The sequence below is a fragment of the Mustela erminea genome, chromosome 3 (assembly GCF_009829155.1).
Source record: "Mustela erminea isolate mMusErm1 chromosome 3, mMusErm1.Pri, whole genome shotgun sequence".
NCBI classification, from domain to species: Eukaryota; Metazoa; Chordata; class Mammalia; order Carnivora; family Mustelidae; genus Mustela; species Mustela erminea.
This window is the reverse complement of record NC_045616.1, coordinates 86,779,484-86,803,309: the sequence shown is the minus strand read 5'-3', so window position 1 is coordinate 86,803,309 and position 23,826 is coordinate 86,779,484. Positions and strand designations below refer to the sequence as shown.

Here is a 23,826-nt window from a genome sequence, read left to right as displayed (position 1 = left end):
AATTTACATGAAGTTCTTCTTAGAGTGTAGCAGTAAAAACAAAACACACACAAAAAGCAAAACAATAAAATTTTTTAATATATTGCCTCTATCATTTTCAAGAACTTTTTTGTTATGGCATATTTTCAAACATAGAGAATAGTATAATGAACCCTAAGAAGCCATCACCCAGCTTTCTTTACCAATTTTTTTTTTTTCTTTTAGATAGAGAGAGATCACAAGTAGGCAGAGAGGCAGGCAGAGAAAGAGGGGGAGGCAGGCTCCCTGCCGAGCAGAGAGCCTGATGTGGGGCTCGATCCCAGGACCCTGAGATCATGACCCAAGCTGAAGGCAGAGGCTTAACCCATTGAGCCACCCAGGTGCCCCATCTTTACCAATTTTTAATTTATGACCCATATCATTTCTTTTCTTTTCTTTTCTTTTCTTTTTTAAGATTTTATGTATTTATTTGACAGAATGAGATGGTAAGAGAGGGAAAAACATGCAGGGGGAGTGGGAGAGGGAGAAGCAGGCATCCCACGGAGCAGGGAGTCCACCACAGGGCTCAATCCCAGGACCATGGGATCATGACTTGAGCCCAAGGCAGACGCTTAAAGATTGAGCCACCCAGGCGCCTTGACCTATCTCATTTCATCTATATTCCTCCATATCCCCCATTTCTTTTCTTTTTTTTTTTTTTAAGATTTATTTATTATCCGAGAGAGAGAGAAAGAGAGAGAGAGAGAGATCATGAACAGGGGGAAGGGATAGAGGGAGAAGCACACTCCCCTCTGAGCAGGGAGCCTGATGCGGGACTCAGTCTCAAGACCCCTGGATCACACAACCTAAGCCGAAGGCAGACAATTAAGCAACTGAGCCGCCCAGGTGCTTTCCCCCATTTATTTTTATACAGTTGTTTTTTACTGAGATGTAATTGATATAGATAACATGAGTTTCAGGTGTATAACCTAATGATTTGGTATTTGTATATATTGTGAAATGATCACCACACTTAAGTCTAGTTAACATCCGTCACCATATATATTTATAGAAACATTTTTAAATTTAAAATTCAAATTTTTAATTTAAAAATAAATTATTAAAAATATAAATTTATTTCTCTAAATAATCAATAAATGTTTTAATAGGTATCTCTGAAAGATAATCTTTTTTTTTTAATATTTTATTTGTTTATTTGACAGAGATCACAAGTAGGCAGAGAGGCAGGCAGAGAGAGAGGAGGAAGCAGGCTCCCTGCTGAGGAGAGAGCCCCATGCGGGGCTGTGTCCCAAGACCCTGGGATCATGACCTGAGCCAAAGGCAGAGGCTTTAACTCACTGAGCCACCCAGGCGCCCCTCAGAAAGATAATCTTTAAAAAATAACCACAATATCATTTTCCTACCTACAATTTTTAAAATAGTAATTTTTTAGTATTATTAAATGTCTAAGCAGTTTTCATATTTTTCTTACAAATATGTATGTGTGTGTTTAATGAATTTTTTGAATCAAGATTCAATAAGATTTATATAACAGCTGTTGGTTAATGTCTCTTAAGTCTCTTTTGTCTTTGTGCTCCCCTTCCATTTTTCTATTTCCTTGCAAGCTTTGATTGAAGAAATGGAATGTTTATTCTTTAGGCTTCCCACTGGTATGGATTTTGCCAGTTGCATCTCCATGATTTTATTTTACTTGTTTTTCTGTCTCTTGGATTTCCTATAAAGTTATAGTTAAATCTAGAGACTTGATCAGAATTCGGGTATGATGTGGGTTTTTTTGTTTTTTTTTTTACTAGACTGCTTCATAGGTACTATTTGTATACTTCCTTCTGGAGGTAATAAACGTCTGATTATCTTTCTTTTTGTGATATTATTAGCCACAAATGATCATTAATTCATAAATTATCAGTAGATCTATTAATTCATTAGGAGTAGTCTCAATTCTGTTATTCCTTCCTTCTTTATTAGCTGAAATGTGTCTATAAAGAGAAACTACCCTTCGTCAGCTATTTGGTTACCCTTAGATATAAATCCTATGAGAATGGCAGTTTGATTTTTTTTTTCCTTTTATTTACCAATTAACAAAACAATAAGGTAATCCCCTAATATCCTTCACTGGTGACTAATGAAGTTTTGTTTTTTACTTGAACATTATTTGAACTTTCAAATTTAAGCATATGTGATGGCTTTTACTTCATCATAGTTCTCATTCTTTTAGAAGGAAAAACTATTGAAAGATGGGAAAATTTGATTATCTTTGGTCAGTAAGGTTAGCTCCGAAGTCCTTGTGATGTGACCTCACTATAGTCTCTCATAATTCCGTTGGTTTCTGATATGGCAAGGTGTTTCAGGCACATCTTACACACATTGTGCCCCAAACCAATTATTTTTCTAAGCCTTTGTTGCATTTGTTAGAAAATAGTATGTAGAGACCATAGTGTAAGCTAGAGACTATTTCTGCTTGGTGTGTCATTGTCTCTAGCACTTACTGGTTTGTCAGAGTTAGGAATTATTTATTTTTCTTATGGATAAAAAACATGAGTTCATGTCAGTACCTCTAATTCAGAGCCATAGAGTTTTCACTTAACTTCAGCAGTCTTCTGTGTTTTCTCTCGGTTGTTCCGAAAATTTCACTTTTCACCAAAGATTACTTGTTTACTCATTTGATTTTAAGATATCCATAGAACTATGTCAGAATACAAATCAGCACACTGAAAAAAAATTAAATTAAAAAAAAAAAGAATACAGATCAGCAGTACCACAATATGATTTCGGAGAACTCTTTTGATATTTTTTGTTTTGCAGCCCCCACACCCCCTCCCCCGGCTTGGGCTCTATAAAATAATATGATATCGTTCCTCTTTTTTTTTTTTTTTAAAGGTTCTATTTATTTGGTAGAGTGAGAGAGAGAACATGAGATGGGGGAAGGTCAGAGGGAGAAGCAGACTCTGTACTGAGCAGGGAGCCTGATGTGGGATTTTATCCTGGGGTTATGACCTGAGCTGAAGGCAGATGTTTCACCAACTGAGCCACTCAGACACATCTAGTACAGTTTCTTTCTGTGTGCCTAAGTGCATAAAAGAAAAGTGGGATACTTAAAATACTGTAGTATTTTAATACTTGAATTCATCAATTTTGGGGTGCTTGGATGGCTCAGTGGGTTAAAGCCTCTGCCTTCGGCTTGGGTCATGATCCCTAGGTTCTGGGATCGAGCCCCACATCGGGCTCCCTGCTCACCAGAGAGCCTGCTTCCTCCTCTCTCTCTGCCTGCCTCTCTGCCTACTTGTGATCTCTGCCTGTCAAATAAATAAATAAAATCTTTAAAAAAAAAAGATTTCGCTGAATTCATCAATTTCATCAGATTGTAAAATTGGACTGTTTAATACAATCTTACAGTTCACAAGTATATGTTTGGTTTTTTTGCTTGCCAGGTGCTAATGTTCATGCTACGACAGCAACAGGAGACACAGCCTTAACCTATGCTTGCGAAAATGGACATACGGATGTTGCAGATGTTTTGCTTCAAGCAGGGGCCGATTTAGTAAGACATATTTTATTCATTTATTTATTTGAGAATGTTGATATTCTTTCTTTTATTTTTAACATTTAGAAAACACTCGGAAAGGAGATCAGTGATTTGCATACTTTGCATAAAATAACTTTTGAAAAAGTTATTGTAATTGTTGCATTCATTAAATATATATGAAAGTACTTAGTTTTTAAACCAAAAAATTTTTAACTTTGTATATAGCATTTACATACAAATATATTTTATTTTCTATTTATATTATATTTCTTTCCTAGGTAAAACTATTTGTTGGTTTCTTCCACTCAATGCCAGTCCCATTTGACATTCCTGAACTTTTTAAACTGCTCTTTTTAGACATATAATTTCAAAGATATGTTTACAGAATAGAATAACCTATCAAATCACTTTGATTTCTTTTGTTTCTTTAATTAGTTTGACTTTTGAAAACAAAACTGTCCTCTTCCTGACATTATTACAGCATTCTGTTGGTTTTCTATTAATGTTTTCTATTTTGGCTTTTCAAAATTTCAAATTAGATGGCAGCTTCATATATGTAATAATCTTTACAACTGTGGGGAATTGTAAATAGTTTTTCACTTTAAAGGTTCATACTTCTTGATGAAATGTGTGCTTTGACTGATTTTTATTTTGGAGGGTACTTTAAATTGCTTTCTAGAGTCTGTCTCCGAATTTTCTTTTATATTTCTTAAAAATCTGTAAGACGTGCACAGCTATAAATGTTGAGGAGGACTGATAGTTTAAAGTTATTTAGAAAAAAAAGTTTTTAATATTGCCTTTTAAACCATTTCAAGTAACAGATACTCCCACAGATACCTGAAAACATTGTTGGAAAATAATGATTGTGGTTAACATAAATGTACAGTATGTTTTGCTATTTATCATTATTTCTACTGATTCTAAATATTATAATGATAAGAATAGGATTCATTCTCATCAATCAGGATCTACCTCATCGGTTAGAATTTCTGAGAGGTATACTTTTTTTGCTTGAAAATTACGCAGAATGACACATTAAGTGGATCTTAACCTTCTGCCTTCTTTCCTTTTTTAGACTTGCTTTGGGTCATCCATAAAAATTAAGAATTGAAGTATTTCATCATATAAAATAAAGAAATAAGATATAGCGTAAATGCTATATACAAAGTTAAATAGTCCTCTGAATTCTATCTGGTTATCTCCATTTTTCTTTGGCAAAGTCATTTTCTTAATGTTTGTTTAAAATTATTCTGAAAATATTAAGTAGTAGAAAGAGGAACTGTCTGTTAAATAGAATCCAATATATAGCAAAACCTTATTGATTTCATCTAAGAGAACTAATTTATGCAAAACCTTACTGATTTTGAGTTAAAAATCTATTATGAAATTTTTTTAATTTAAATGTTTTATTTTGTAGTCTTCTGGAATTACATAAAGAGTATGATTAGAGTTCCTCAGAAGAATTATGTTAAATGAACAGATAAAAAGAGTTAAATTTATCATATTATTTTACATTCCAAATGTATGACTAAAAAAGTGGCTCTGATAAATATATATCTTAATTAAGTAGGGTAATATTATTATCCTAATACGATCATTTATTCTATTTTACGATCTTGCCTTCGCATTCATATTTATTTGTAATTATAACTATAGTGTAATAAAGTTATTTTCTATTTTTCCACTGTATGTTCTACATATTGCCACATAGTCTCTGTATTTATAGCTCTTCCATTAACAGACCTTGATTCACCTTTCATTGAACTTTTGACTTGCTTTCATTTTTCACAGTATAAATACTGTTAGATTTAATAACTTCATGAGCATAGCTTCTTTTCTTTTGAATAACCTCATATATTGATTTTAACTTTAAAAATATATTGCTTGTTCCATGCTTTTGCTATCTGTGGAGAGGCTTTTCAATTTTAATATTAGTTCTTTTCCTGATTAATAAAAAGCAGTACTCGATCTTTATAAAAAATATGGCAAGTATGGGAAAGTATAGTAAGTTCGGTATTTAGAACCTACAAATAAACTTTGTGATTTCAGGCTTTACTATGTAAGCCAGTGGGGGAAACAAGACATAATAAAAAATAAGAAGTGAGTTAAACAGGTGGATCAGTCCAAATCCTGAGAAAAAATGACTGATTATTTTTACTAGATGGACCTTACAGGCAATAGCATCTTTCTTGTTCGCCATTCTTTTCTGCCATCTCCTCGTATCTATTTTGGCCTATACTAATTTCCTCCTTTCCTTTGTAGATAGAAGACTCTCTACTCCCATTCTATCTCTGGCATCCCACTGGTGTGTTCTGATATCTATATTTGTTGCTTAAGTAAAATGAATTTTCTGTGTGTATGGGCTAGTCGAGAGCCTTCATTTTGGGGGAAACTATTTTTACCTTCAGTTTTAAATAAGGATTTCCAAGTCAACCTTGGAACACAGTCCGAACCAACCCCTATACTTTATTAAATTTTAGAGTCTAACTCTGGCCACAGTTCAAGGTTTTGGTATAATAATTTGTGAAAAGGAACTTAAAAGCTATTGTTTCTCATTCTTTAGAATATTTTGTACCAGAATCAGTTAGGATATTAATTATGGTTTAAAAAACTTCTAATGCAACAATTTGGTTTTCTTGTATTGTTGCTTGAAATGAAACTGAAAACTTTTATGGCTTTCATTCTAAATGTATAGTAAGTATAATTCAGGACTTAATTTTAAGGGAAATCTAGAATTTTCTTATTGATTGCTTTTAAAAAATTCTCAGCTAGAACTGATGGCATACTTGAGCGTTTTCAGGTAGATCCTCAAAATATGTGCATGTTCTAATTTGAAACTTAGTTTTTTAAAATGTCACTTTTTCTAGTTTTAAAAATACTTTAAAATAAAATGATATATAGATATTTCTAGTAAAAACGACACTGAATATCTTATTTAGAGGTTGTAGATTGGTATATATAGCTTGTCTAACTTTTTAATAATTGAATAAATTTGAATAATCTATTTAAAACATTTGGGCTTGATTAGTATCCTTAAATAGACCACTTAAAGTGTTCCTTTTGAAAGTAAAAAAATTAAATGAAAAATTGTCCATTAATTCCAGAATTATTTGAATATTCTCCGTTTAGCATGCAGAATCATTTTAACTACTCTATGAATAGAAAACCTTGAGCAGATCACCTAATTCATATCTTCCTGATGTTTGCATCTCTTATTACAACAGTAATGGGAATTGCATATTGAAATCAAGATTATTCCTTTATGTGTTTTCTTTGTCTACATAGCATCTTTGTTTATTGAGCCCAGGTTTATTTTTAGTTTTTGAAAATGATTATAGGTATATGAGTAAACCCATTTTAAGAAAATTTGTATTAAAATGCATTAGCATTACTTAAAATCTAAAAGAAATACATTTAAAAATTGCCTTTGGAAACTGCTTAATCTTGTTTCTCTGAAAATGAATTTTCATATTATTTGTATCTTCACACATTTGTTACTGAACTCTTTGATCAGAAATTACCAATAACACCATTTCATAACTGAAATCGACCAACTACTGTAGTCTTTTAGAACCTGCTCTGGTGTTCTTTATTATTCTAGGCTATTTTCACCAGTTACTGGTCTTTAGACCAGAAGGCAAAGTTCTAGTATTTCATACTTGTTCTCATCTCTGTAGCCAGCTAGCTTTAGCTACAGCACTTATGGCTTGATTTCTTTTATCACAGTCTTCTTATTACTATTAACTTTCAAGTTCAAGGTGGAGAATTTGCATTAACTATATACAGCAGTTTGATTTGATTGTAAAACTGCATTTTTCTCTTGCTTGCTTTTAATTTTGACTTTGTGTTGACTAACACGTCAGAGATGTTTTGACTTGGTGTTTATGTTTTCCATTTGTGAAGATTATGGAATCTTAATCTTTTCATCATGACATTTAAATTTTGGTATTAAAACTTTGGTACATTTGTTAGGATAGGAGAAATAATGGTCATCTGTAGACTTTCCTTCACCTGTATTTGCCATCAAAACTGAATTTGAAATGGGGGAAAGAGTGATAATAGAAATCAGTTAAATAAGTCTTCAGCTTCTTGGCCTTTCATTTCTAAAAGAGGTATATTGTAGTATAACTGATCAGTAAGTTCCCCACTCAAGGAGTACTTCCTATGATAAACAATTAACATAGATATTAAGGGAATGTAAGTACATTCTAGTTATGTTCATATGGAAAGATTTAGTGACCCACCTTACCATTTTATAGGCCAGCATTGCCATTTGAAAGTAGAACTTACTTACTTTGGCTCTGCTGGGTATGGTTGGGCAAATCACTTAAATTCTCCAGACTTCTTTGTTTCTCTTCTCTTTTTCCTCACCTCCTCTTCTTCTTCCTTTTCCTTTTCTTATGTATTCCTTTTTTTTTTTTTTTAAGATTTTATTTATTTATTTGACACAGAGAGAGATCACAAATAGGCAGAGAGGTAGGCAGAGAGAGAGAAGGGGAAGCAGGTCCTTTTCCTTTTCTTGTGAGGGATTTAGATCAGATGATCTTTAACTACCTGGCTTAAGTCTAATTTTGTGATTTCTGAAGAACAAGTGAATTCCCTATTTGGAGGTATTAGATAGATTAGATGATCTTGAATGTTTTGTTGGTCCAAGAATGTGTAAAGTGCTATGAGATCTTAAAGAAAATGAATTTTTAAGATTATAAACCATCATTACTAATAATGGTGTTAAGTATTATATAAATTATTTTCCCTCTTAAAATATTTGTATGTATTAGATGCATTTTAATTATCAAAAATTATTTTGGGTGTTAACTATATTTACTAGTTAGCAGTTTAACTTGTCATAAAATATCTTATAGATTGTCTTAATAGATAGAAGTTATTTATCCCTGGGGTGTCTGGGTGGCTCAGTTGGTTAAGCATTTGACTCTTTTTTTTTTTTCAAGCATTCGACTCTTGATCTCAGAGTCATGAGTTTGGGCCCCATGCTAGGTGCGGAGTCTACTTTAAAAAAAAAGTTATTAATCTCTAAAATACATAATTGAGGGCGCCTGGGTGGCTCAGTGGGTTAAGCCGCTGCCTTCGGCTCAGGTCATGATCTCAGGGTCCTGGGATCGAGTCCCGCATCGGGCTCTCTGCTCAGCAGGGAGCCTGCTTCCTCCTCTCTCTCTGCCTGCCTCTCTGCCTACTTGTGATCTCTCTCTCTCTCTCTCTGTCAAATAAATAAATAAATAATCTTTAAAAAAATAAAAAAATAAAAAAATAAAATAAAATACATAATTGACTTAGTAAGGCTACCCCAATAAAGAATAATCTGACATTATAATGCTAAGTCATTACCTCTTAGTCATCTATTAATATTTTATTCTACTAAAATACTGTTAAAGAAGTAGGAAGAGTTTCTTTGACATGGATTTTTGGTTTTTTTGGTTTTTTTTTTTTTTTTAAAGATTTTATTTATTTATTTGACAGAGAGAGATCACAAGTAGGCAGAGAGGCAGGCAGAGAGAGAGAGAGAGGGAAGCAGGCTCCCTGCTGAGCAGAGAGCCCGATGCGGGACTCGATCCCAGGACCCTGAGATCATGACCTGAGCCGAAGGCAGCGGCTTAACCCACTGAGCCACCCAGGCGCCCTGGATTTTTGTTTTAAATCAACTATTTCCTCAAGAATATAAGTCTCTCAGTTATCTTTGGAATTATTCAATTATAAATACATTCTTTTTGTTTATAAAAATTAAAAATTAAAAAAAAAATACATTCTTTTTTTTCTTGCAGCCAAAGTTTATTTCAAGTAGCAATATAAACTTGTGTTCATCTTCTCATCTTACATACCTTAAAACTTTTCAAAATGTCCTTTGTGTAAGATTGTTTTTACAGCTTTGGCTTTCAAATATACACAGGCAATGTTCAATGAGAGACAAGGAATTTAGAATGCCATTTTACTTTAAGATGTTTACTACCTTGGGGCACCTGGGCGGCTCAGGTGTTAACCATCTGCCTTTGGCTCAGATCATGATCTCAGGGTCCTGGGATAGATCCCCACATCGGGCTCCCTGCTCAGTGGGGAGTCTGCTTCTCCCTTTCCCACTGCCCCTGTTTATGTTCCCTCTCTCACTGTCTCTCTGTCAAGTAAATAAATAAGATCTTAAAAAAAAAAAAAGATGTTTACCACCTTGAAGAAGGGGTGGAAAAGGGACAGGATACCAAAGGCACAAGATAGAGCATGTTTTTTTTCTTTTGCTCACAGTGAATCTGTTTTAGATGAAATGGGTCAGAGGAAATAAATAAAACCAACCTAAGGAAGTGTGGTAGGTACAGAGCGTTGCCAGTTATGGGGTCTTTGCCATATTGAGTAGAATTTGGTTCTGTACCAATACTTAATTTCCTTGTTATTTTGGCTAAATTGTTATTTTTTTTTTTTAAGTTTATAATTGAATTTTTTTCTTAGTTTTTTTTTTTTTTAAGATTTTCTTTATTTATTTGACAGAGAGAGAGATCACAAGTAGGCAGAGAGACAGGCAGAGAGAGGGGAAGGCAAGCTCTCTGCTCAGCAGAGAGGGCTCCATCCCAGGACCCTGAGATCATGACCTGAGCTGAAGATAGAGGCTTAACCCACTGAGCCACCCAGGCACTCTGAAAATTTTTTTCTTAGTTTTAAATAGGTATATCTTTACATGGTTCAAAATTGAAATGTAAAGTGCCCTATGGGCATCTACTTTCCCTCTCCATTAGCCATAATGGTCCTTCCAGAGATATTTTATGTGTGTATGATGAAAAGTTACATTTGTTGAAAGAAACAGCTATCGATGTTTGGTGCTTTGTATAATTCCTTATTGAGATAGAATTTTGGTTTTCACTATACTTTCTCCATAGTGTTGACCATAGCTTTTAAGGACTTTTTTTTTTAAGCATTTTTAGTATTTTATTGCAGTTGAAGCACTTTAACACTGATGAGGAAATTGGGCACTTTGAATATGTCATAATGGTCTGTCACCAATTTTGGTTAGGTGATATGGTTAGGTCATCCCTACCCATAAAGTAGGCTCTCTGACTCTTTTTGCTTTCCTTGGGTTGAATTCTACCAGCCAAATGAACTTCTTTGGGCACTTTTTAGAAAGTTGAAATTACATGACTTGGTCATGGATGTGTTAACAGTCTCTGGTTCTTATTTGTGGAATTTATTTCCTTTGAAATAAGATTTGACGTGGACTTCCCTCAAAAGGAAAAGTTTTGAAAGATTAATTTGTTATCTATATTAAATCTTATAAAATAGAAATATGGACCAGGTCCCCTTTCATAATTTTTTAAAATTTCAGCAATATGTTATTTGTCCTTCTAGACATTTCTGTCCCCAAGCGTATATATAGTCCATGTATGTGAGCAATGTCTTTTTTTATATGAATGGATTTGTTACTACATATACTCTTCTGTAACTTTTTTCTTATAATTTTTTTCTGTGTTCCTATAGATTTCTCATTCTTTTTCACAGGTACTAGGGTTCTATGTAATTTATTGACCATTTATTTATTCATAAATTTCTGGGTTATTACAGTTTTAAAATATTATTATACATATGCTATACTATATATTGTTAAACATATTCACATATTTCTGCTACTTTTGTGAATTTATCTATAGGGATAAATTCCTAGAAATGAAATTACTAGTTACCAGAGGATCCACTTCTAAAATTTTGATAGCTGCTGCCAAATTGTTCAAAAATGCTGAACCAGTCTGCATCTCTATTAACAGTTGAGACCTGATTCCCCACATTCTTACTGAATTATATTGAGTGAGTTCCTTCTCTTTATTTCTTTTCTTGGTTTAATTTTCTAATCTTTAATCAGAGTCTCCATGTTTGTTTTATCTAAAAAATCTTTCTGTGTTCCAAGTAGCTCTGTGAGCTGCTTCTTAATTGCTCCCAAAGCTTTTATGAACTACATAAAACACAGGTGTAAAATTACTTTCCGAGAGTATTCAGACATCATCTACAAATGCAAATTTTGAAATATTTTTTAATTTCCTTAACATTGATTTTTTTTTTCAAGAATATCAAGTATTCAGACAATATTGATTTCATTCTGAAAGAGGAGAATAATGTATCTTCTTTCCCCATAGGATTTGCATGAGCTTTTTTTTTTTTTCATTGTCATTTTTTTATAACATTTATATTTACAGTCTTTTTTTTTTTTTACACTATTTCTCACGTTGTTTAACTTTAGCTGTGTATTTAGGGGATTCACTGTTTATCTTACTACTCTTGTAGTAGGTAGCCTTATAATTCCTGAGGTCCCAAATCTGACTCCCTTTTGACTGGCTCATATTGGCATTTTGATTTGAATTTACTTTCCTCCTCCAAAAAAATGAATTCACAGATGCTTGCATTTTTGAGACTGCTGTATGTTATATTTATGAATGAATGTAACCATATATAGAATTACTGAATTGCTTCTTTTTTTCCTCAAATTTAAAACCCTCTATTGTACTGTCTTCTGGTACTGAGTATTTCCAAAGCTTGCTGGAATATTCCCTATTATGTGTAAGTTACTTCCCTTTTTTGCCTGGATTATCATAAGAGTCTTTCATTATACTTTTAAACCTCTGAGAGTTCTTAGTGTTTATTATTTTATGTAACTTTTCCTGGAAATTAGTGAGAAGATTTTAGGTCATCTTGTTAGGTCTTCTCTTCTCCCCCACCTTCAGTTTTCTTGTATTATATCCTTGAATGTTTCTTTTTCTTTTCTGCTTTCTTTTAGGACATTTATTATTGGTATATTGGATTTTTCTTGTTTCTTTTATCTTTATGTCTAATTCTTTGCATTCTTTCTTTTTTCCTCTGCATTGTTTTTCTTAAGCCCATCCTCCAGGTCATTATTTTTTTCTGTACATTTCTGCTTCTATGTGATTTTCATGATTTAGTTTCTTCTCTTCTTCCAACTTACTTTTAGAACTTTTCTTGTTGTTATATCACTTTATTCAGTTATTTAAAGAATTCAGGTTCTCTTTATTTGGAAGTATAGGGGATATTTGACTAAAAATTTATTGTTTCTATTTTGATAGGAATTTCTTAGTATGTTCTCTATTGGATACTCTGTGCTTATTATTTATATTTGAATGAGGCTGGCTACTTATTGAACATCATGTGGGGATGGGGCAGGGAGAGGAATCCTGATAGCTTCTTCAGATTATATAGTTGTCTCAGCATACTTACTCACCAAGTCTTCATCATAGGAACATACATCCCCCTAAGGTAAGCACATCACCCAAAGAAGAGGTAGGCATGACTTAAGAGTGAAGTTTTCTCGGAGCACCTGGGTGGCTCAGGTGGTTAAGTGCCAGACTTACGATTTCAGCTCAGGTTGTGGTCTCAAGGGTCATGAGATGAGCCTTGGCCCTGCACCTGAGTCCCTACTTGGGACAGTCTGCTTGAGATTTTCTCCCTCTCCCTCTGCACTTCCCCTTGTGCGTGCTGCACATGCTCTCTCTCTCTCTCTAATATATAAATAAATCCTTTTTTAAAGAGTTAAAAAAAAGAGTGAAACTTTATCTAGGCCATGTTTCTTTTATTGGAGACTTAGTTCTCTGGTTAGTGACTGAAAAGATTATTGCTGTTTCTTCTAATGTATCCCTATCTCACCTTCAAGTACTTTCTGTCACAACTTTAGATTGAGGAAAAAATAGATCTATACAATATCTCAAGTTCTTTGGAAGTTCCTGATTTAGTTGAAAAGCATGAGTGCCAAGGGCATTTCTCAGGGAGAAAACAATATAACTATTTAAATACTTTATAGTATTTCCCTTACTTTTTCTCCCAACTTCTGATATTCCCGGTTCCTTTGATTTAAATATTTTCCTTGGTTAGATATTAAGACACTGCTCTTGATTCTGTGGCTCTCGTTGTATTTCAAGACAAAGGCATGAGTTCAAGTAATTCAGCAGAATTTTTCTGTGTGTGAAAGTTTATAATGAAGTTATATTATAGAGAACCACATTATCAGACCCTTAAAAAAAAAATCATAGTATGCTTCTGAGATTATGATCTCTATAGATGAGAATCTCTTTAGTTGAAGATCCTGAGTTTACAAAGCCCAGCACCTGAAATACCAGTCACAAGGTCTTCATGGCCAAATGTGATTTTCATTTTTGGAACAAGATCCGTGAGTTCTTCTTTTTCCTTTCACAGGACAAGCAGGAGGACATGAAGACTATTTTGGAGGGCATAGATCCGGCCAAGCATCAGGTGAGGGAGGCCTTTGATGCTTGTAAGCTACTATATAAGGAATAGATGTTGTAGGTAACCAAAACTCTGGATATCTGAATTACAGCCAAGAAGTTCCAGGACCTTGCTGGGTGGCAAAGAAAATTTTCTTCAATTGAAAAAGATTATGAAGTTCCAATAAGAAGAGATTTATGTTACTAGTAGTTTGCTTCCTTAGTATTTTTTTTTTTTTATGTGGTATTCCTAAAAAATTTCTTAGGTGAAGATAGATTTTCTTATTCAGATAGTTCTTTTGCATTCTTCCTTACAGGGAGATTCAACATACTACAGAGAGAAATCCTTAGTTTTAAAGTCCTTTGCATTCAGCTTTGTTTATCAAAAATCTGAAAACTCAGGCTTAGGGAGTTATATTGGATTGTTTTTTATATAATCCTCAAAGAAAAATAATTAGGTGAAGCATTTACTATATATTATTCATGCCATTAATTTCTATAAACTTAAAATTATTTTTGTAAAATTGCCCCTTGTAATTTCATTTTGAAATTGGTTTTTAAGAAGGTAAATACTTATTCATAAGCAAACACTTCTTTTGAGAAAATGTTTTGAATTTGTGCCTCATGGTTTTAAGAGTCAAGCAAATTTGGTACCCATTTTAATTCAGAGAGATTTGTTTAAACTCAGGAAGCAGTGCTTAATTTTAAAATCAGGAATAAATTGTGATTATATCACAGCTTAGGCCTTCTAAAATAAATTTTTCAGCATCAAGCCACTCTTAATCAAAATGCTTGTTAAGGATCTTCATTATTGTCTTGTTGAATAAGAAGCTGCTATATTCATTCTATTTTGAACCAAGTAAATAATATATTTCACAAAACATTATGTGAAAATATGAATTTTTACTCAGTTGTATAATATCTCAGGCTCCTATCGAGAATGTAAAGCTGAGTGTTATTTCAGATAAAGTATTTCTTTCTTCTCAGACTGGTTAAAGGAAACGTGATTATAAATCTCTTCTCTAAGCTGTAAGTCTCAAAAACTTGGGGTACTTTTTTTTAAATGAGCTTTGTGGCCCCACTTTTATTAGAGGTTCAGACTTAGTAGATCTGAAATGGGGACTCTGCATTTTAAATGATATCCTAGGAGATGCTGATGGCAAGTTCTCCATATTCCACACTTTGAGACATTGCTAGAGTCCGTCAGTTACTCTGCATCAGTGTTGAGTTCTCTTCCTTTTCCATCTTTGCTTTATAATCCATCATTCTTTCTCCAACCAAACCAAGTTAAGTTTGGTTTTTCTCTTTTACTTGTGATTTTTAGAAACTAAGCTAAACACAAGCCCTAGAGTAGTGCCTCAATCTTTTTTCCATCTCAGTTGTCCTAAGGGATATGAATAAGATCAGTAAGAGCAGATCACTAAGGTAATAATTAAAATACAGTGGTGGATTGGAAGAACATACCCTCCCAGGGGAGAACATTAGTATCCTCTAGTACATATATAGTATAAAACAGTCTCCTCTCCCTCTTCTCTGATTCTGGTCTTTCCCTTGACAATGTCCTCCTCAAACTCGAAGAAGTACTGCCTCTGTAATACAGTTACAATCCTTAGATGTATACCTTGGGTGTGCATGGCTATGATTTTAAGGGAAATCAACTTACTTTTTTTTTTTTTTTAAAGATTTTATTTATTTATTTGACAGAGAGAAATCACAAGTAGATGGAGAGGCAGGCAGAGAGAGAGAGAGAGGGAAGCAGGCTCCCTGCTGAGCAGAGAGCCCGATGCGGGACTCGATCTCAGGACCCTGAGATCATGACCCGAGCCGAAGGCAGCGGCTTAACCCACTGAGCCACCCAGGCGCCCCTCAACTTACTTTTTAAAAAATAAACTTAATTTTAAGTTAAATTTTGTTATCTAAATCCAAATGGGGAAAAAAATGCAGCCTTTTCCTCCTAGTACTTGTTCCTCAGAACCAAAACCTTGCAGTGTATTTTTCATGGATAATATTTTAGGGGACTTACAAAGTTCTAATTATCCATTTATCAATATAGTTCAACCATTATTAATTAACTTACCTTAATTAACTTTAAATATGACCTACTTTTTAAATGTTAAGTTTTTACTAAGGAATAACGTACAGACTTTTTAGATTTACTATTCAAAGCTAGTAAACTTTTATCTGTTTTTTTCTTGATCTAAAACTATTTGTGAAGTACACAAAATTCCTAATGCCTTTTCTTTTAAAGGCCACAAAAACAAGTTCTCTCTTTCTAGGTTATTGTATTTTGAATGAGTCCTTTTCAGCTACCTCAAGTTTGTTTAAATATAAGTACAGATTACATCTAGTCAAGAAGATAAAGTCAGTGTTAGTATATTTTGAAACCTTTCTGCTCTCTGTTGTTTCAAGTATGTAGATACAATAAATAAAGTATGGGAGAAAAACAAACTAAGACTCTGTAGCTACAGTCAGAAAAAAGATTAAAGAACACTAGACTAGAATTGGAGTGTGGACCCACAGTTGAAGCTATACACCCAAGAAGAATTAAAATTTAAAGAAAGGGGGAGCGTGGGGGCTGAGATTTCAGTTTCTGTAGGCAATAGGGACTGAATGCATCACAAATGGAACAGGCGAGTAGATCTAGTCTACTTGACTGAAGCAAGGAACTGGGGACCATATTGCCCCACCTGTGAACAAAGATGGGGAAAAAAGCTACAATCAACTTCCTTGTTGCAGTTAGAAATGATCTACTTGTTCTTGGTAGAATGAAGATACAAAGACAACCGTGTAACTAAGAACTTAGAAGACACTTTTTTTTTTTTAAGACTTTATTTATTCATTTGACAGACAGAGATCACAAGTAGGCAGAGAGGCAGGCAGAGGGGGCAGGAAGCAGGCTCCCCACCAAGCAGAGAGCCTGATGCGGGTCTCGATCCCAAGAACCTGGGATCATGACCTGAGCGGAAGGCAGAGGCTTAACCCACTGAGCCACCCAGGTGCCCCTCTATTTTTTTATTTAGTGAGCAGAACTAAAATAACTCCATGAGACCAGAAGTTTAAGTTGCCAATGAAGATCTCTTGCTGACATGGACTTTTAGGGTCAGATTCAGGCAACTTTCAGATCATCTGATGAGAAGGGATAAGTTTGTAAATAGAAATAAAAGAAAAAACTCGCATGCAAATTGAGCTTTTCAAAAAAATTATGAAGCTCAAGAGCAAATCGACATGGAGAGATAGTCAAGATGTAGCAAACAAACAAAAAGTGCAAAACAGGAGACTTCAAGCTCAGGCAATTGAAATAAAAGACTTTAAACATGCTTATTTTAAACTATAACCAGTAGCCACAAAACAACATGAAACAATGAAACAAAAGCCAATAATTATGAATTAAGAACAGATGGGTATGAAATAAAAAATGTTAATTTTGTGAACGGGAAAGTTGTGGAAATAAAATATATGTAGGATAAACAATGTATTGGACTCAGTTGAATAAAAAATTAGTGAATCAGGTGATTAAATGAGAAATAACACAATATAGCATAAAGATAAAGAAATGGAAGATTTTATGAAAGAGAAATTGAGAAAAAGAGGGTAGATTGAGAAGCTCTACCACACATTTGAAATTTCTGAATGAGAAGATAGAAATACACAGTAGAGGCAATGTTTGAAGAGATAATGATAGAGAATTTTCTGAAATTGGAGCCAGAAATGAATACTTGATTGAAAGATTAGTAAATAAAACAAATGAAACTGTAGAATTTGAAAGATAATATTTTAGAAGCTACTAGAAGGGAAAAAGTGCATTACTTCAAAGGAAAAACAATCAAATTTTTGACAGCAGATTCTCATCAACAGTAATAATCACAGAAGACAGTGGGAAGTAATATCCACCAAATACCAGGAAAAAAATAGAATTCTGTACTCAACTACTCTTCCAGAGAAGGAAAAATAAACTTATTTTCATATCTACAAAGAATAAAAGAGCTTACCACCTCAGATCCTTGCCAAAAGAACTACTAAAAGATATATACATCAATAAGGAGACAGATATATCCTGGAGGAAGGCGTGGGATGCAGGAAGCTACGGTAAGCAAAGAAATTAGTAAAACATAAATATAAAATTTTAATACAACACCTAAATTTTTATGCTTAAAACCAAAGTAATACTAAAGTTCTAGATAGCAGTAGCATGAAATTCAGAAGGATGTGTTAAAAGGTTGAAAAGCCATGCTAGAGTCCCTCTGTTGTTCAGGAGAGAAGGATCAGGTACTGAATAACTTTAAAGATTTTTTTTTTTTTTTGCAAAATATGTCAGTAATCAGAACAAATATAAATCTGTTGAACACAGCTGTTAAAGGGAAAGACTTTTGAATTAGATTAAAAATGAAAATCTAGCAAATTCTGTCTTTGGGGATAAATCTAAAGTGAACTAATAGGGGAAGATTGACGAAGTGATGGAAAAAGTTATGTAAGGCAATATTAATATCCAATGAAATGGGATTTTTTCAAAAGATTTTATTTATTTATGACAGAGATAGCGAGAGAGAGAATGCAAGCACAGGGGAACTGGAGAGGAAGAAGCAGGCTCCCTGCTTAGAAGGGAACCTAACATGGGAGTCGATCCCAGGACACTGGGATCATGACCTAAGCCAAAGGCAGGCGCTTAATGACTGAGCTGCCCAAGTGCCACCTGAAATGGAATTTTAAGCCAAAAGCATTTTTAGAGATAAATGTTCCTTCAACTGATATAACAGTTATTAATCAGTAACAATCTACCTTCTAAAGAAAATAGAAAATTACAAAGTTACAGGAAAGATAAGTCTCTATTTGTGGTGATAGGATTTTTTTCCACAGACTTCTGTATGAAACTGATCAAAGAGATAAAGCAATTGTTAAGAATAGAAAAATCAGATTTGCTTATAAATGGCTAACATTCTATTTCTATTAAATATACTATGAATTCTTTTCCAGTACTTGGAACATGAATAAAATTGTCCATGTTTTAGACTACAAAGTCTTTAAAACAAACTCCTTAGTCACATGGACTTAATTCTTTGATCTTTATTGATTTGAAATTACAAATTAATAATAAAACCTTTTTTTAAAAACATCCCAGTCACCTAGAAAGTGAAGAAAAATACTTTTATATAATTCATGGGTTAACGAGGCAATCATAGTGAAAATTACAAAGAAATTATCACAAAAACTACACATCAAAACTTAGGTGAGAGGATACAGCTAAAGTGGTCCTTAGAAGGAAAAGTATTTTTAATATACAAAATGAAAGTAAATGGAGCTAATACAAGAACAATAAAAAGCACCATGAAGTAAGGTAATAATAAAAATAAAAGCAAAAATAATAGAATAGAAAATAATAAAAAATAGGGAAGAAGACCAAACTTAAAAACTGATTTAATAAAAACAGAACACAACTACTGAAATAGATAAAATAAATAAGACTATTTGCTAAAAAGGGAAAATGCACAGGTAAATGGTAGAAATTTAAAGGGAGTTATGACTATATGATACAGTAGAGATCATGAAAATTTATAAGGCAGTCATATGAACATCAATAAATTTGAATACTTGCATGAAGTGAATGCTGATTTTTTCCATGAATATATAAATTTATCAAAATTGACTCATGAATAGGAAACCTCAGTAGAAGGATAAGTATATTACATACTGAATCAGTAGTTTAAAATCATCCATCCAATGAAAGGAGGAAGTTCAGATGAATATATAGGTGAGTTTTACCAGATGCTCAAGGAATAAATAAACTGTACGTTGTTCTAGCTATTTCCAACAACAGAGAAAGAAAAAATGTTACAATGTGCAATATTTAAGTTTATAACCTTGGAAAATAATTTTGTTTATGAAGGAAAAATATCATAATTTAAATCCTAAAATTTGAATGATCTTGAGAAAATATTGGCTTAACAAACCCAACGTTCATAAGTAGTATATACAAATTTGATTCCTATTTTAGGGATTTATTTAGAAAGAGAGAGCACGTGCATGCGCATAAGAGAGCAGGGGTAGGGGGGCAGAGAGAGAGGGGGGCTCAAGTGGACTCACCGCTGAGTGCAGAGCCCATTGTGGGGCTCTGTCCTGGGACCCCAAGAACATGACCTGTTCCAAAATCAGAGGAATTGGCCACTCATCTGACTGAGCCACCCAGGCGTCCCTGATTCCTATTTTAAGAGAAGGACTTAGTGGTCAGATATCTTGGGGCAACTTATGTATCTTGTAGGATTTACATTATTGATTTTAGGACATGAAATATTATAAATACATTAAAAAGTTGGGACATTTCTTTACCTACCATTTTGTCAAATATAATTATGTTTTTCAAAACCAAAGAATGCATGCATCTATTTTTAGGGAGGAAAATAAAATAACTTTTCACACCTTTTATTTCAGAAATTTTATTGGTGTGTTGAATTTTGAAATTTGATTTGGGGTGAGGATCTTGGGACTGTACTTTCTGATTTTTTATCATTTAAGAGCTATCATAATATTTTATATATGCAGAACTAACAGTTATTTTAAGTTTATTCTAAAGGAGGGCTTTCACAGTCTTTTGTCTTTGCCATTACTCACAGGACCTAGTTATGCTGATGAGTGTCACTGCTAGGCCTAAGAGAGAAGAAAGAAAGAAAAAAGAAAAGAAAAGTGACGTTAATATTGCCCACCCATGTTCTAGTAATAATGTATTATCAAATGCAGATAATGAATGTCTAATTCTGAGTTTAGCTACTACCCTTAATTTCTTGTTAAATTAACTTTTCTTTCTCTTATTTACCTAGTAGAAAATTAAAACTTCAAACCTCAATACTAAGAAGGAAGATTTAAGAGGTCAGTTACACTTAGGCTCCTTCTTGGAGCAGTTTATTGTTTTAGATGTTAGGTATGTAATGTAATGGTAAGCAAAAATGACACGATTGGTGTTCTCATGCAGCTTAGAGTTTAGTGGCAGAGACATGTTAGCCAAATAGTTATACAAACTAATATATGATTGAAACTTATGAAGGAGTGGTTCATATAGCTATGTACATACAGATGGTCCTGAACTTATGATGGTTCACTTAGAATTTTTTGACTTTATGACGGTGCAAAAGTGATACACATTTAGTAGAAACCATACTTTGAATTTTGAATTTTGACATTTTCCTGGGCTGGTGATATGTGATAAGATACTGTCTACTGGGCAGCAGCAGGGAGCAGCAGCTACGGTGAGCCAGATAATTTCAAGAATAAACAACCAATGCATTCACAACCATCATGAACTCATAAAATCATTGTTATTCACTTTCAGTATAGTGTTCATTCATTACATGATTTTAAGTACTTTATTATGGAGGAGACTTTGTGCTTGTTGATTTTGTCCCAACTGTGGGCAAATGCTCTGAGCATGTTTAAGGTAGGCTAAGATAAGCTATGATATTCTGTAGGTTAGGTATATTAAATGCACTTTACACTTAAGATATTTTCAACTTAAAATGGGTTTATCCATACATAACCCCATCGTAAGTCGAGGAAGATTTGTAATAGAGTAATTGAGTCAGGAAGTTCAAGGAGGTCTACCTTGAGGAAATAACACTTAGCTTGAGATGCGAAGGATGAAAAGGAGCTAATAGAGAAGTGTTACAGGGAAGAAAGAACAGCTTGAACAGAAAGGCCTTGAGTCAGGAGTGGAAATAACACATTGCCAAAGGAGCAATTTATTTCCAGTGTGTAGTTGATTGCATTGATAATTCAGAAAAAAGTGACATGGAGAAACTGAACAACTTTCTAGGTCTTTCTGAATGAGGTTTTCTTTCTTTCTTTTCTTTTTTTTTTTTTTTTTAAGATTTTATTTATTTATTTGACAGATCACGTTAGGCAGAGAGGCAGGTGGGGGGAGGGAGGGAGGCTCCCTGCCAAGCAGAGAGCTGATGCAGGGCTTGATCCCAGGACCCTGGGATCATGACCTGAGCTGAAGGCAGAGGCTTAACCCACTGAGCCACCCAGGTATCCCTGAATGAGGTTTTCATAAAGTATATTCCATTTTGTTTTAAGTAGATTTCTAGAATGTTAGATTTGCTTACATTTGAATGTAAATTCAAAATCCATTCCAAAGCATCACCTGTGTTAACGATCTTCTATATTTTAAAATTAGTAAAGAGTGTCACCTCATCAATAACAAGAAGTCAAAACATAAATTAATTTTTATAAGACGTTGAGAGATTCTGTACTATCAAGGTAAAAATTTTTAAGTCTCTTTTAGAGTGTAATTTATGTCACTGTAGGCCAGTTTAAAGTTTCCATTGGGCTGACAGTCTACTTATTTCTCATTGTTAGTTTGCCTAAATTGTAGATTAGCTGTAGTTATTTTACAGACTGAAAAGTATCCTATTGGCAGAGCACACTATTTTTTTTTTTCTAAGGGTTTTATTTTTTAGAGGCACCTGGGTGACTTAGATGGTTAAGTCTCTGACTCTTGATCAGAAAAGGTCATGATCTCAGGGTCATGTGATCAAGCCCCTTGTTGGGCTCCACACTCAGCCTGGAGGCTGCTTGAAATTTCCCCTCCCTCTCTCTCTGCCCCTCCTGCTTTTTCACATGCACTCTCTCTAAAATAAATAAATACATCTTTTTAAAAAAGAGACTTTATTTTTTAAGTCATTTCCACACCCAGTGTGGGACTCGAACTCAATTCTGGAGATCAAGAGTCGCATACACCACTGGCTGAACCAGCCAGGCGCCCTGAGCATACCATTTTTTTTTTTTTTTAAGATTTTATTTCTTTGACAGAGAGAGAGAAATCACAAGTAGGCAGGCAGGCAGAGAAAGAGAGAGGAGGAAGCAGGCTCCCCGTGGAGCAGAGAGCCCAATGTGGGGCTCGATCCCAGGACCCTGGGATCATGACCTGAGCTGAAGGCAGAGGCTTTAACCCACTGAGCCACCCAGGTGCCCCTGAGCACACTATTTCTAAGTTGACTATAGTAGCTTAAGGATGCTCTGAGTTAATTAGAAAAGAGCTGAAATAAAGCTTGACTTAAGCATTGTTCTCTACCAAGTTTTCCTTTTTTATATATTAATTTACTTGAGATAGAGCACACACATGAATGGGGTGGAGGGGCAGAGGGAGAGGGAGAAGCAGACTCCCCACTGAGGAGGGAGCCCTATGTGGCGGTTGATCCCAGGAGCCTGGGATCATGACCTGAGCCAAGTGCAGAGACTGAGCCACCCAGGCACCCTTTATCAAGTTTTTCTTAGTTAACAAAAGACCAGAACAACAGAAATTAATGTTTACATACACAATGAAATGGGATAGGTGAGCAAACTTTTCATAGAAGCAGTGCACAGCTACATTTTATTTATTTATTTATTTATATGAGAGAGAGAGAGAGAGCGAGTGCTGGAGCAGAGGGAAGAGGCACAGGAAGAAGCAGACTCCTGCTGAGCAAGGGAGCCTGATGCAGGACTCGATCCCAGAACCCTGGGATCATGACCTGAGCCGAAGGCAGACGCCCAACCAACTGAGCCACCCAGGCACCCTATTTGTTTATTTTATTTAAAATTCAGTTACCATACAGTGCAAGATTGGTTTCTGGAGTAAAATTCAGTGGTTTAGCGCTTACATACAGCACCCAGTGTTCATCAGTCAGCTATATTTTAATACTTAGATGAATGTAATAAGAGTTCAAGTTCTCCCATCAGTATTACTTGGCTTATTAACAAGCTCCTTTTAGGGACACTTGACATTAGGATGGTAGCATGCAGTTTTGTCATTCACTCCTCTTGCTGGCAAACTTCCTAGAAGGAACAGCAATCTTTCTGCTATTATAAAACTGTTTCTTTTGCCTTTCACTATTCACATATTTAATTTCTAGTCTAAAAGAAAGTCTGCTTGTTGGTGTGTTTTTTTCCTTTTTTCTTTCCTCTTAACCCTTGAAATACTGTAGTGCTTTTCTTTAGAGACTGGTTTCTGAATAAATAAAATTTAAAAAGAGAGAGAAAGATTGGTTTCTGTCCTGTGATAGAGTTCTTATTAGTTTCTGATATAAGATCAGAATCTTCCTAATCGTGTGTAAGACTAAGGTTCTTTTTTCACAATTCATATGA

The 23,826-nt window shown here is 34.2% G+C and overlaps 1 protein-coding gene across 14 annotated transcripts in view; it reads left to right on the top strand.

Moving 5' to 3' along the window:
* The window catches only part of LOC116586468 (ankyrin repeat and KH domain-containing protein 1), a 131,037-nt gene that overhangs the window by 53,131 nt on the left and 54,080 nt on the right, over positions 1-23,826 (top strand). For 8 of the 14 annotated variants that reach the window (XM_032336485.1, XM_032336488.1, XM_032336492.1 and 5 more), the window contains exons 10-11: positions 3,408-3,517; positions 13,688-13,744. In XM_032336485.1, the coding sequence (XP_032192376.1) occupies positions 3,408-3,517; positions 13,688-13,744 (167 nt within the window). Of the gene's footprint in view, positions 1-3,407; positions 3,518-13,687; positions 15,385-23,826 lie in introns of those variants that run through there. The other 6 variants (XM_032336493.1, XM_032336486.1, XM_032336484.1 and 3 more) reach the window with 2 other exon arrangements.